Source organism: Dromiciops gliroides, chromosome 4 (assembly GCF_019393635.1).
Source record: "Dromiciops gliroides isolate mDroGli1 chromosome 4, mDroGli1.pri, whole genome shotgun sequence".
NCBI lineage: Eukaryota > Metazoa > Chordata > Mammalia > Microbiotheria > Microbiotheriidae > Dromiciops > Dromiciops gliroides.
The window spans coordinates 28,268,347-28,283,263 of NC_057864.1; the positions used below are offsets into that span (position 1 = coordinate 28,268,347).

General features: G+C 45.7%; 1 protein-coding gene across 2 annotated transcripts in view; it reads left to right on the top strand.

Moving 5' to 3' along the window:
- The window catches only part of FAF1 (Fas associated factor 1), a 427,555-nt gene extending 416,675 nt beyond the window's left edge, over positions 1 to 10,880 (top strand). For both annotated transcript variants that reach the window (XM_044001590.1, XM_044001591.1), the window contains exon 19: positions 10,673 to 10,880. In XM_044001590.1, the coding sequence (XP_043857525.1) occupies positions 10,673 to 10,756 (84 nt within the window). In that variant the 3' untranslated portion in view covers positions 10,757 to 10,880. The remainder of the gene's footprint in view (positions 1 to 10,672) is intronic.
- Positions 10,881 to 14,917: the final 4,037 nt, after the last annotated feature.

A 14,917-nucleotide genomic window follows, 5' to 3' on the forward strand; every position in this document is an offset into this window, starting at 1 on the left:
GCAGCCTGCTTCATACACCTGCAGGTACTCTGCATTCTCTTTGTAAAGGGGAAAGTGATACAGGGTAATACTGGATAAGTGAATTAAAGTCAGGTACTCAAAAGACTCTGGGAGCAACGTCTTGGAAGGAGGTTGTTACCAAGCAGAAGAACCTGTCGGGTGTCCTGGCTTTCAAAAAGCGTTACTTAAACTCTTGGTAATGGAAAAACCAGGGAAAATTCTGGAGAAGAGATGCTGAGACACCCCTGCTTCCTCAGGGTAGAGATATGGGGGACTCCTTGGACAGGATACATTGCATTGTCAGGCTCCTGTCATGTCTTTGCCTTGTTGTTTTTCTCTGCTGTTAGGCAGGAGGAGTATCTGGCAGATGAGGGTTTCACTCCGCCTGATCCCCCAAAGCTTCATCCGTTTATTCCTCTTCCTCCCTCTGCCATACGCCAGTGTGGTCAGTGGGATTGTTTGTCATGCCCATTCCTGAGTCACCTGAGCCTATCTGATCATTTGCTTGTACAAAAGTGAGGAGGTTGGGGAGGACTGTGAATGCTGGGCTGAAGAGCATTAAGATAGAGGATGCAGGGCTCACCTGAGGGAGGTTGGATTAAAGTTCTCCTGCTTCTCTTAACCCTCTAAAAGCCATGAGATAAGAGAAGAGGCTCAAGAAGACTTCCTGCGGGAGATGGCATTTGCCATGGACCTGGAGAGACTGAGGTTGGGGTCCATTTCTCATCCAGTGAATGAACAGACAGTCTGAGCAGAGGAACAGAGACAGAAGAACACAGGAGTGGTGAGGATGCAGTCCCCCCCAGGTGTGGCCTGAGAGCAGCAAGATTGACAAACATCTCATCTGACATGTCTACCCCGTTTTATTGATAAGGAAACTGAAATCCAGAGAAAACAACTTGCCCCAGGATCACACAGGCAGTCAGGGTAGAGATGGGATTGAAGTCCTGCCAAGATGTACACCACTAGGGGACAGACCCTGGGCCTCATTCATCTCTGTTTACCTGGGGCCTAGCTTAGTACAGAACCCTGAACATCATGGAAGGAGGAATGGATGCACCTGGCTTCCAAAAGATCCTGGTTCACATCCCAACTCACCTCTGCCACTGACTTGCAGGTAGCCTTGGGTAAGTCTTAGCCTCAGTTTTCTCCACTGTAAAGTGGGCCTACAGATAGCTGCAGAACCTGCCTCAGAGTGGCTGTGAATATCACATTAAATTATGTCTAAGAAACCTTAAGAATGCCAATTCATTCATATTTGGTGGTCAAGAAGTATTTTCCAGAGCAGCCAACGTCAGGCTGGCTGGGCTGGCCTCATCCAGCAGAGCGAAGATGGAACTGGTAACAGTTCACTTGCAGATTCATGTCTCAAATAACCTTCAGTGAAAACTCAAGTGCTTATCACTTTATGAAAAGCCCCTGCCAGCCAGGCCTCTAGGGAAGGAGCCGTGTTTGCAGTGAATCAACACCAAAGCAGAGGCGTCAGTGACAGTGCAGAGGAGGCTTTTCAGAGACCAATTCACCAGCTCTCATAGCCAAAAGGGACCTCTCTCCAAAGGCCTCTGGAGGAAACTGAGGCCCAGAGAAAAGAAAGGACTTGTCAGAGATCGTACAGCAAGTCAGAGGGTTCTGGAGTTTGTATCCAGGTCTCCTGACTCTAAGCCCCTGCTCCCTCAACTACCTCCTGCTGCATCCAAGATGCAATGAGTGGATACTGACCTTACAGAATGTCTAGCCTGCCTCGGCTCTCACCTCTGACCCTGTAACCTTGCTGAGCCCCTGCATCCTCATCTTTAAAATGGGAGACTGATCCTGATAATTCTGGCTCACACGGTTGTGATCGGCCTCAAACAGGTCCTCCTCTACAAAGTGCTCTCTGTGATTCCAGCCTTGCTATTGTCACTCAGTGCAGTGTGGGGGCTGCAGGGGGGTAGGAATAGCTCCATGATAGGAGTTGGGACCCTGAGACTTGGCTTTGCCATGAACTCACCTTGGACAAGTCATTTCCCTTCTCTTGATGTTCTTCCCTTCGAGCAGGTTTAACCACTCACTGGTCAAAACAGATTTCTGCCCTGTGCCCAGTAGCCTTCTGTTGACAGACCACAAATAACCAAGTTGGTGATGCTGGAGTTCTGGCATGTTAATTAGGAACAATGGTGAAAGCAGATGAGCAGAAAATGCCAAGGAGCTAAAACAAAACAGCAACAGCTTTGTTTGTTGACAGAAGCAGGAGCCATATTGTCGGGTAATTGGCGAAGGGTGTAAACATTTGCAGAGGGGGCTGCCCCCCGTGAATTAGAAAGCAGAAGGTGGGGGGGGGGGCTGGCAGAGAGGGTGAAAACAGATACCCCGTTCAGCTGCAGGGCCTGCTGCTGACTTCTACCTCCCAAGAAGAAGGAATTGTTGGTTGGGACATCCTTCTGGGCTCACAATCACCAGCCAGCCAGGGAGTTTGAAAAAGGATGTGTCTCCTCTGTGGACACCCCTATTCCCATCCCCCCACTTTGGGCTCAGCCAGTTTCCATCTGGATACAGTGTGGAGGATAGTGTGCATTAACCCAGGCCCTCCCTAACAAAGACAGTGGTGCCAACACACTTCTGCTGTGCCATGCCCAGGTTGGCCCATGGGGAGTAGGGTGTGGATTTGAGAAGCAAGCTTATCTAATTAGTTGCAGGCTTGAGCAGATTCAAGAGTAGCTTTCCTAGGGGGCAGTCTCCCTTTCTACCCAAGAGCCATGGTGATCCCAGGGTACCTTCCAGTGGGGCAGGAGGGAGAGAAAGCAATGAGGTGCTTTCTCAGCAAGGCCTCCCATCCGCCCGCCCATTGGAGCTGACTTCCTGTTCCTATAGCAGGTTTTTTTTCTCTGATACTTTCATGGGGCCATAAGTCCTTCTTTGCCTTCCCTCTGCCACTGCAAATAAAAGAATCCCAGCAAGTTAGGAGAGACTCCAGTGGCAGCCAGTCAAACCTGTGCCTGTACCTAGACAGGAACTATCTCAAACAACTGGGCTCCATGTATCCTATGCTTGACACCGAGGAGCTTGTACCATAATGAGACATTTCTAATCATTAGAAGCTCTTCCCTGTATTCAACCCAAATTTGCTGCTATAATTTCCATCTGTTGGATCTAGTTTTATTTCTGGGGCCAAGGAGAACAAGTCCAATCTTACTTCCTGCAAATCCTGCACATGCTTGAATGTGCTTGTTCTGTTCTCCTTACGTCTTCTCCAGGCTAAACATCCCCATTGCTGCAGCTGATCTGTTTATACCATGGTTTCTATTCTTCTCTGGGCATGCTCCAAGTTTGTCAATGTCTTTTTTAAAATATGGCACACAGGGGCAGCTAGGTGGCGCAGTGGATAGAGCACTGGCCCTGGAGTCAGGAGGACCTGAGTTCAAATCTGGCCTCAGACACTTGACATTTACTAGCTATGTGACCCTGGGCAAGTCACTTAACCCTAATTGCCTCACCAAAAATAAATAAATTAAAATAAAATAAAATGTGGCACACAGAACTAAATAGAATACTCCAGATGTGGCCAAAATGATCAAATGAATGAAAAAGCATTTATTAAGCACCTATGATGGGTCAGGCACTGTTCCAAACGCAGAGTATGTACGTACCAAAGTAAGATGGTCCCTGCCTTCAAAGAACTTGAGTTCTAATTCATATACCTGGAGTGGGGGCCAAAGAAAGGGGTATCTGGAGAATCACAAGGTTAGTGGGTTGATCCATGGAACAGTTCATTGACACACCTGATCCAAGAACAAAGGGGCTTTCATAGTATTGATTTGATGACTAAGCTGAGGGAGAGGGGGCAGGTAGAAATCTGCCAGTGAGGGGAAGGCGTGGCTCAGGAATATGGTACAATATGAAGCGTGGTCTGGTCTGGTACTCTGGAATTGGCTAGATATCATAGTCTGATTGTTCTCATGCTTGCTTTCTCAAAAAATCAAGGCAGTGTGGTCCAGTACAGGAGTGCCAGGACTAACTGGACTAAGGCCCCCAAGAAATTACAGCATTTTTTTCAGGTGGTCCAGTTAGAAGGTGTTCTTCCAGTTGGGGAGAAGGGATGTACCAGCAAGACAGATGGCTAGTATGGATGGCTGGATGGGCTATCAGGACTGTCACCTCCCTTATTCTGGAAAATAATAAATTGTGGTCTAAATTACACAACACAGTGAGTTCTCTAAAAGTCCCAGCTCTTTTTTATATCTGCTATTGTCTAGCTACAGCTTCATCATCCTGTATGCATGCAGCTGGTTTTTAAAAATTCAACTACATGAAATTTATTTTTATCCCTATTAAATTACATCTTTCAGAGGACTTCTGTTTAAGAGAGCAGCATGAAAAGTTAAAGAGGGAATCTCTCCCACATATACTCCAGCAAAGATAAAAAATTAGTACCAGACCAAATAATGATGAAGAAATCCAAAGAGAAACTGTAATAAGCACCTTCAACCAGTCTAGAACTCCTAGAAACTCACAACATTCTGACCATACCACCCCAGAAGTGAATAGACTTGAAAGCCCAATTTAAGTGGTCAGGGAACCTTCTTATGGTTGGAAAAGTCTCGGTGTTCTGAATAGTCTTTTTTTTTTTTTTTTTTTAGTGAGGCAATTGGGGTTAAGTGACTTGCCCAGGGTCACACAGCTAGTAAGTGTTAAGTGTCTGAGGCCGGATTTGAACTCAGGTACTCCTGACTCCAGGGCCGGTGCTCTATCCACTGCGCCATCTAGCTGCCCTGTTCTGAATAGTCTTAATGAAGAGATGAGGACAAGTGGGGACCAAAGCAGGCAACACCCTGACCATAAAAAAGGCCATAGCAAACCAACCTGAGTTGTTCCAGGGGGTCTTGATGACATTAGTACTCTAACCCAAATCATGGGAGCCTATAACCTGCCAGCATTCTGAAGTCAGGCACACCAGGAAAGATGGAAGTCAGTAATAAGAGCCCAGATAAAAGAAGACACAATCAAACAGGGTCTGATCATCCACGAAAGAGTATGAGAGGGGCAGAGCCTGAAGCTGGCACAAAGTAGCAAATAAGAAACTGAAACTGGAGATATAAGTAGAAAACACCAAACTCTGAAGAAATATTATGGGTCAAGAGATGCTTAAGAGGTACACCCAGAAGAAAAGAGTAACTCCACAACAACTACAAGTAGAACCTTAGGGGGGAAATTACTTGGCTGGCCCCAAGGATTACAAGAGTACCTAGAAGAAATGAAGCAAGAGATTTTAAAAAGTTTTTTTTAATGAAATTATATGTAAAATAAGAGATCTGAAGGAAAGAATTGAAAGGAGAATAGTTTATGACAGAAAGTAGAAAACCTTACCCAGACAGATTCCTTGAAAATTAGAATAGAGCAAATAGAATTCAATGACTCAATGAAACAGCAAGAAATGGTATAATAAAATTGAAGATTATATAAGGTACTATCTACTATAAAAACAACAGACCTGGGGGTGGGGGAGGGGGGGCGGCTGGGACAGATCATTTGAGAACCTTTAAATGTCATAGAAACCATGACCAATCTCACCCCATCCTCCCCAGAAAAAAAATCAGTTGTAGATACCATATTTTGAGATAGCATAAGTGAAAACCACCCAGATCCATTAGAAATGGCGGGGGGGGGGGGGGGGAGTGAAAGTAGAAATAATCTATTAATCACTTCCTGAAAGAAACTGGAAAAATAATCTTGAATGTAATCACCAACATCCAGAGATTTCAGGTCAAAGAAAACACTGCAAGCATCCAAGAAACCACAGGCAAGGATTACAAGACTTAGCAGCTAGAGTCATGAAAGCCAGGAAATCTTGGAATACAGTATTCCACAAGGCAAGAGATGAAGTCTTACCACGAAGAATAACTTAATCCTTAAAGACTATGAGACACTGAGTGGAACAGAAAACTTTCAGGCATTCTTTTTTTTTTTTTTTTTTTTAGTGAGGCAATTGGGGTTAAGTGACTTGCCCAGGGTCACACAGCTAGTAAGTGTTAAGTGTTTGAGGCTGGATTTGAACTCAGGTACTCCTGACTCCAGGGCCGGTGCTCCATCCACTGCGCCACCTAGCTGCCCCTCAGGCATTCTTGATGAAAAGTCCATAGCTCAGTAGATACTTTAAAATGAAAGTGCAAGAGCCAAAAGAAATCTTAAAATGTAAATAGATTCCCTCACCTATCTGGTCAGTTGCTAAATCTTGTCATTTCTACCTCTGCACATCTTTCACATCCAGCCCTTCTTTGTGTTCACACCGATGATCTTATTTAAAGGTGGCAACTAACCTCATCACTTCTCAGCTAGATTATTATAATGGCCCTTTAATTGATCTCCAACCTTAATTTTTCTCCTCCAGTACACACAGTGTTGACAAAATGAAAGGTCTTTAAGCACAGATCTGACCGTGTTATTACTCTACTCAATAAACTGCTTCCTGTTAACTCTAGAATCATGTTTAACCTCCTCTGTTTAACGTTTAAAGATCATCAGATCCTGTTGGTCTAGCCTCACTGTACTAGTACCAGAAAGCAAGGTTTTGTGGGGTTAGCAGAGGTTTTTTAAAAGCTGTGTTGGAAGAAAAAGGAGTAACAAATTGCTTAGAATGGATGGAATGATGATAACAGACAACAGGAGAAAAGGCAGAACTGCTTTCTTGCTCTTGTGTTTGTTTTCTCTGCAAAAGAGAATAACTTTATACTGAAAATAATGTAACAAAAGTGACTGACAAAAAATTGATACCCAAGATAAGTAAGGAGTAAGAGAGCACATAGCTGTCCCCCAGTTCAAATGGACAATATGCTTAGGTCATAAAACAGCCAGGATTGTTTAGCCATTCTTAGTGATATTTGAAAGATCAGGCTTTCAGAGGGGGCCTAGTTTCCAGGAAGAGGATAGTGATTTTTCCCACTATTCTCTGCCCACATCTGGCCTCAATTCAATGGGCAAACAGGACAGCTTTGAAAGTAACAAGTTGATTTTATTATATACCATTTTCAAAAATACAAACTAAGGCAGCTAGGTGGCACAGTGCATAGAGCACTGGCCCTGGATTCAGGAGGACCTGAGTTCAAATCTGTCCTCAGACACTTGACACTAGCTGTGTGACCAGAGGCAAGTCACTTAATCCTCACTGCCCTGAAAAAAAGAGAACAAAAAGAAATAGTTTGGGGCAGCTAGGTGGCACAGTGGATAAAGCACCGGTCCTGGAGTCAGGAGTACCTGAGTTCAAATCCGGCCTCGGACACTTAACACTTGACCCTGGGCAAGTCACTTAACCCCAATTGCCTCACTAAAAAAAAAACTATATGCGACAGAGATTTATGGTTTTATATACAACCCTTTTTATATCCTTAGTCTATGGAAATGTTCATATTTGTTGGTGTCTGTTAACTTCAGAAAAAGAAACTTAATCTTTGTTACATGGTTTGGGGGGGCTGACAGTTTTCTGAAGGAAAGATCTTTCTCCAGTTATAAGAATTTTGGCATAATATTGGAATACCTGAATCATATCAATACTGAGTCTCATAATCAATAAAATAAGAGATGACAAGAGCTTGCAGCCAAAGGGAAGGATAGTTTATAAATTTTCCTTGTAGAAGTAGAGGATCTAGCCAAGTTGGTTTCATCATGTACCCAAAGTCACCAAGAAACAACATTTTTTTTATCATTTCTTCTTGCAGACTCATAATGAATGTACTTGTGGTTTGTCAGTTACAAAAAATAAAAAAGAGATTTGACTCAGTAGACCAAAATGCAGCCTTAAAGTCTCTTCTCCAACAGGGACTCTCTCATGGATATATTAAGATGATGCAAAATTACTTAACAAATCAATCTACAAAGGTATTTTTGTTCCATAACCTTCTGATTACTAAAATTAATGATACAGAAATCGGGGGGCTCACTCACCAAAAATGTTCACTTCTGTCATGGAGTGTGCCCTTTACAAGTTCTAAAAGAGAGAGGAATTTCCTCCCCATGGTACGATTCCCATGAGTTCTTGTTTGCAAGGAAATGGATACTTGTGCTGATTGAATTCAGCCTTTTCAATTAGATCCATTGTATCAAAAGGGTCCATTTTCCAAACTATGACCTTGAGTTGAGTTCATCCATATCAGTATGTATGTGTATCAGACAAACACTGCAAATGGAGCATTGTTTGGGCCCATAATTTAATAGGATTCAAAAACTCATCTTTTTTAAAAAAACAACAACAGTGTTCTTCCAGTGATGTTCTGTGGATCTCAGAACACCACACTCTAAAGACTCCAAGTTGCAGATGATCCAGTAGACAGTGGAGAGATGAGTGATGGCCACAGCATGATGCTAATGATGACTTGTGTGCAAGAAATCATGTCAGGGACATCAGTGAGGAAGTATGCCCCTGGAGAAGGAGGCAGGCCTAGCCCATCACCCTAGAACTCAAGGTGGCCCCATGAGGACCTAGGCTACCACATGTTAGAAGGAAGCCCTTAAAGCACCGACTGTGTGTCAGGCACTGTGCTAAACTTGGGAGCACAAATACAAGCAGAAGACTTTAACACACAAAGTGGAGCTGAAAAGCAGGAACAAGGTGTGGATGTGCAGAGAATCAGAACCTGAGCCTGGAGGGAAATGAAGCTTACCTGGCTCAAAAGAGCTCACGAAAGGAGCTCACCAATGGAAGGAAAGATGAGAATCCCACGGGATAAGAAGCCCCCGATAGAGGATGTACCCAGAAAAATGAGATGTAGTCTTCAGGACATCAATGAGTGTATGGAAGAAATGTCATCTCATTCAATTTGAGCCTTCATTGTAACAGAGCTACGTCTGTTTGCATCCTGACCCTAACATCTGGCATGTTAGCTGTTCTTCCAAGCTTCCTTTCATCTGCAGATTTGATGAGTAAGCTGTTTATACTTGCTACCAAATCACTGATAAAAGCATTGACCAAATCACACCCCCTCCCTATTTTATCAGCCTGTGAAAGATGGTCCATGTCTTTGTATTAATCCCTCAGCTATGGGTCACCCAGCAGCCAAAAGCTTTCCTCTGGTTTCTTTGGGGTCTCATGGCTATACATGATTAGGATCTTCTCTTCCATTTTAGTGTATGACCAACCTAACAGCACTTGAATTCTACAGCCCTTTCAAAAGTTATACAGATGAGAACTCTGAAGTCATGGGGTCACTAAGAGCAAGTGTTGACACGAACCTTTATGTTACCTCTTGGTTTTCTCTTAAACAGCCTCCTCACCTCAGTCTCTTTCCTATAGCCAGTACTTGCTTTTCCTGCCAGTAGAGGCAGCATGGTACAGTCAATAAAAAGATACATGCCTGGGCAACCCTGGGCCAACCATTTCATCTCTCAGTGTTCTAGACAACTGTCTGGCTAGGAGCTGCAGAGAAGGGGTCAGCCTGCCCTGGGAGAAAGGGTGTTCCTCTAGACCAATGAGATCACAGGTCCTGTGCTTATCCCTAATATGCCAAGACCATCATGCCAGGCCTCTGCTCCTCTGTGACTGGGCCACTAACTATTATTAGCAGACTTATTAGCAGCAACTCTTCCCCATATTCTTTATGCCAAATTTCTTTGTCCTCTTGGCGCTCATATAGTCTAGTAGGTGAAGACAACACAGACACAGTTAACTTTAATACACAAAAAAACACTTTACAAATCCATTAGAAAGGTTCAAAGTGTTCTGTGAGCTCTAAGGGAAGAGATAACATTTGAGATGGGGCATAAAGCAGTGGGTGAAAATTCAGTGGAGAGAGGGCATGAAGGGCATGGCTTCCCAAGGAGAGGTGCTCAGAGAGGACTACGCAAGGGAGGTCCAGAGGCTGGCATAAGCATAGAGCACATAGAGGGGGCAACATGAGGCAAGGCTGCAGAGGTCTGGTGGCTCCAGACAGAGAAGGTCCCTGAACACCAAACTATGTATCTTCGACAGGATGTTATCCAACAACCGGAAGAGCTAAGGCAGCCTTGTGCGACTGTTATAGAAATGGAGATGCCATGATAGAGATGGGTTCAGCAATACAGAGCAGTGAATCCAGGAGAGGGGAATGGGTGGCACAGGGAATGTGAACACTGGAGCACCTGTTGGGGATCTATACTCCAGAGTACAGAGTGATCACACCCAGTGTAAAATGTGAGCATTGGTGGCAGACCAAAACCAAGACTGAGCGCAGCACTTAGCAGGTGACCTGGGCTGGGCCTGGGGCATGGGGAAGGCCTTGGTCCTCACTCTGACTTCCTGTATATCCCCGGGAGGGGAGGGGGGTGGGATGTGTCAGCTCCTTCAGACAGAGTGGGGTGAGGGTGGGGGCGGGGGTCTAGGTTCTGGTGGCAAGAGCTGAGCCAGCCAGCACCAGAACATGGGATGTACTGTCTTGAGGAGGTTTTCCCTCCAGACCCAGCTGTTACACATGGCCATGCCCATGAGCATCTTGCTGCACGTGCAATCATGTAAAAGGGCCAGGAGAGGCTCCTTTGCTACTCCGGCTTGGTCCCCTGTGCCCTGGCCCAGCAACCACTCTCCCTCTCTGAGCCTCAGTTTCCTCATCTGTAAAATAGAGGTGTCAACTTTCACCTCCCAGGAGGTGAGGGTGAAGCAGAGCGTACACGCACCATAGAAATGTCAGCTGATACTCTGCCGCCTCCTGACGTGTGTGTTCTCTCATTTCAGGTCACCCAGCTGGATCCCAACAAGTCATTACTGGAGGTCAAGCTCTTTCCGCAAGAAACTCTTTTCCTGGAAGCAAAAGAGTAACGGGGAAGCTGCCCATCAGCCTCTTCTCCAACCTGCCCTACCCTTTCACCCAACTCCACTCAGTGTCACATCTCTCTGCCTCTTGCAAGAATCTTGGAAAGAATAATAAATGTAGCTACATAAAGTTTCCCATCCATGAGTATATGTTTTCAGCCCTTGCTGCACAAGCAGAGGAGAATGTTCTACCATGAACGCGGCCCCAGCCCAGCCCCTGCAGCATTGGTCCTAGAATTAATGCACCGTTCATATGTGAGCAATTGTTAGTAGAATTCTGATGCTTCTGACCCTAACCTCCCCCACCCCCCAGCCCTACCCCGTGAAGTCTCGGACGAGGCCATCTTCCCTCTTGCCACTTAGGATGCTTTGACACGTCTCATCGATCCAGGCCTCTAACCGAACCCTAATCCGTGCATCTGACTTCATCTCCAGGTCTGAATTCTGACTTTCATCACTTAAGTGGAGGCAAGAGAACAATCCCCAGCCACCTCCACCGGAGATCTCCATGGGATGTTCTGTTCTCAGCCTCAGAGATGAAACAGTGTTGTAGATGAAGGCACTGGACTTCCCTCAGGCCTTTCTCTGACTTCTTTGATGAGGTGTAAGGTTTTGTTTGAAGAATAGAGTTTGAGATATATGCAAGATATTTATTTTCTGGCTCTGCTTTGGACCCTACTCCTGATTCAGTGTAGAAAGTTATTTTCCATTATGTTGCAGTGTGTGAACCTGCCACAATTGTGCATGATGTGAATATTTAAATACTCTGAGAAGGCAGCCTGTCCCCACCCCCACCCCCACCCGGCACCTACCCATCCAGGAGGCGCCTGGGGGTCAGACCTCCTGAACATGAGACACGGGCCTCCAGTGTGCTCACCATGGATGGAAGTGGTCATCCCAGCCTCCCTCCCCCCTCATTTTTCTTTTCTTCCTTCCCTTTGCCACCCATCTGAACCTCATTGCTCCTGGGTTCAGAAGTACTTTGTTTGTGTCACCAGCAAACAGCGTGCACACACAGCCTTAGTGTACACACAGTGTGACAAGGAAGTCTTGGCTTCATTCCGCTCGACCTTTGAGTATCAGTTGAACAGTGGATTCTCACTCCCAAGTCAAAGAAGTCGGTCTGGCGTCTAGAATGCATTGCCTCTGATACCTGACATAAGCGAAGCATCTCTTCTTCTTTACCTGAATCAGCTCAGCTCAGCAGACACTCGTTGTTTGAACCTGCAGATAAACCGTTTTGATGTATCTTATTTAATCAGCAGGCTTAAGGGTTTAGTGAATTGAATGCGCTATCCAAGCATCTACTGTGACTCAAACTTTTTTTTAATCCTGGAATACTTTTCCACGTCTGTTTTTATGTAACTCATGATAGCCAAGGTCCTGATTTGAATATTCTCGACTCCAAAGAAAACTGTCCACCTTCAGGCTCTCCCGCTTGCCTCACCCGGGTCTTCACTTGTAACCCCAGACACAAGTGGTCACGAAGCCTGGGTCCTTGCCCTCGGCCACCAAGGCAGATGTCAGCAGAGCCCGGATGCGAGTCCTTCTTCCACGCCCCCAAAAGAGGTTTCTCACCTGGGACCCCTGATGTGGCCACATAGATAGAGAAGCTACTACATTCCCCTCCCAGCCTCAGACCTGGCCAGAAGAAGGGCAGTTGCTGTACAAACAGGGAGTTGAAGCGTTTCGCCGACCCTTTCCCTGCCTTCCCACACCAAGGGTTTTCCACTTCCAAAAGACAATGTGACATGCTTACAACGTAGAAATATGAGCACCATTGTCTTCTGCCCTTCAGCTCAAGAGGTCTAGACATCATCACCCGGCTCCTGGGGCCAGTCTGCCCTTCTCATTTGGACTGACACCTCGGGTTCTCCTCTCCCTCTATCTGTTGCGGTGTGGCTCCCGTGTGGACCTCAGCTTCCCTGGTTCTGTCCGTTCCCTTGTGTTCACAGAATATCCTTAATGCGATCACTGCTTTTGTATTAGCGTGTCCAAAGTCGTCGTCCATGCTTGGGCCCTCCTAGCAGAGTTTTTGTTGTCGGCCGACCCTTGGAAGGGGGAATGTTTCTGGGAGCTTCTAGTTTGCAGCGTTGCTGTATTGAGTCACCATTAGATGTGATGTAAAACCCCAGCATTTCATCCTCCGTATTGTATTTATCCCAATTTGGAGTTGAATGAGGGCGTTTTTTTTAATGGAACTCTGTTTTTTAATGTAGCAGAATGGGACTTTGGCGTTCCTAAATTGTACCTTTTCGGTGACATTAGAAACATAAAATAAATTTGCAGTTACACTAAAGTCACTACTAAAATGTACTTTACCTTTACGCCTAAACCACGGCACGAGTCCTTCCATCCTAGTGGGGCACCAGACAAGTAACTTCTGCAAGAGTGCAGCAGTAAGACAGGAGTTATCCCCAAAGCAAAGTTCTTGATCACCCAGATTCCTTCATTCTTTGAGCAAGCATATTGATCATGCACACAATACTAAGCATAGGGATATAGAGACAAAAATGACTGTCCCTGCCCCTGAGGATCTTACACTCTTTTGAGGGAAACTGACAGGTGCACAGAAAAGTAAATGCAGAATATAGGTAAAGTGGTTTGGTGGGGAGAGATCAGGATCTGGAGGGATGAGAAAGGCCCATGTAAGCCAGACCTCAGAGAAAGCCAGGGGTTGGCTGGGTGGTGCAGATCCAGCCTTAGCTACTTTGTGCCTCTGGGCAAGTCACTTAACTCATTTACCTCAATTTCTCCATATGTAAAATGGGAGTCCTACTGGCACCTACCTCCCAGGATTATAGTGAGGATCAAAAGAGAATAATTGTAAAGCACTTAGCCCAGTCCCTGGCATATAGGGAGCACTGTCTAAATCTTATCATCACCATTAAGGCAGAAGATGGGAAGAGACTTGCTCCTTCTATCAACTGAGTATCCCCAGGTTCACCATACACCTACCCCACTGACCAAAGAGGGGCTCTCCCAGGGAGGCTGGGGGCACATTCCTGAATCCTACATCCAACGTTGCCTTCATTGTGAGTAAGACTGAGCTGGGGCCTAGGGAGCAGGGCCATGAAGGCTTTCTCCCAACATTTGAATGCTTGCCATCCAAAGGGAACTTTTTCAGCTTGTGCCTGCAGGACAGAACTAGGGGCAAAGTGGGAAGAAAAGGCAGATTTAGGTTTGATTTCAGGACAAACATCTCAACAAGGAGAACTTCAGAAACTAGTGAGCCCTCTTCTCATGGAGATGGGTGGTGGCCGTTTATCTCCACTATGTCTTGTTCAGGTACAGGCTGAATGAGAGGATCTCTGAGAACCCTCCCATCTCTGCCAGTGTGCAATCTCACATTTTTTCAAGAGATTCACCTGGTTACACATACATATAATGACAGTTGACCTGGGAGAGCCTTCAGTGCTTTCCACATTACTCCAGGAGGCACCTCAGAAGCTCACCTAGGGGTGGGTCAGTCCTGGGAGCATGCCAAGGCCTAGCACCACTATGTAGTGAGCTTGAGAGAGCTGCCGTCCATCCACCCAAAAGGCATTCATTTCCTCTCAAGTCTCCACTCATCTGCCAGATTTGTTAAAACTACTATAGCCCCTACAGAACAGACAGATTTGGGAATGCAGCAGGCCTCCACCCTCCCCAACCAGCAACTTGGAATCTTCTGTTGTTGGTGGTCCTTCGTTTCTGAAAGAGGACCATGACATCAGGGTGATGTCATTGCTTGCAATGAATTGGATTTGAGTGAGGGAGGGCTGTGCAAAGTCACCAACCTCACCTCCATAGCCATCTGAGTCCAATGGCAAGATATATCATCAGGATGACTGGAGATGGCAGTTGGGGTTAAGTAACTTGCTCATGGTCACACAGGGAGGTGACATTTGAACTCAGGTCCTCTTAACTTTGGGGCCGGTGCTCTCTCCACTGTGCCACCTTAGCTGCCCCATTAGGATTTTCTGGGAATTAGGCAATAGAGAGATCAGTTGGCTGACCTTAAGTACCACACTTTTGTTTCATAAAGAGGGATTTTTGTTTGTTTTGTTTTGTTTTGCAGGGCAATGAGGGTGAAGTGACTTGCTCAGGGTCACACAGCTAGTGTCAAGTGTCTGAGGCCTGTTTTGAACTCAGGTCCTCCTGAATTCAGGGTCAGTGCTTTATTCA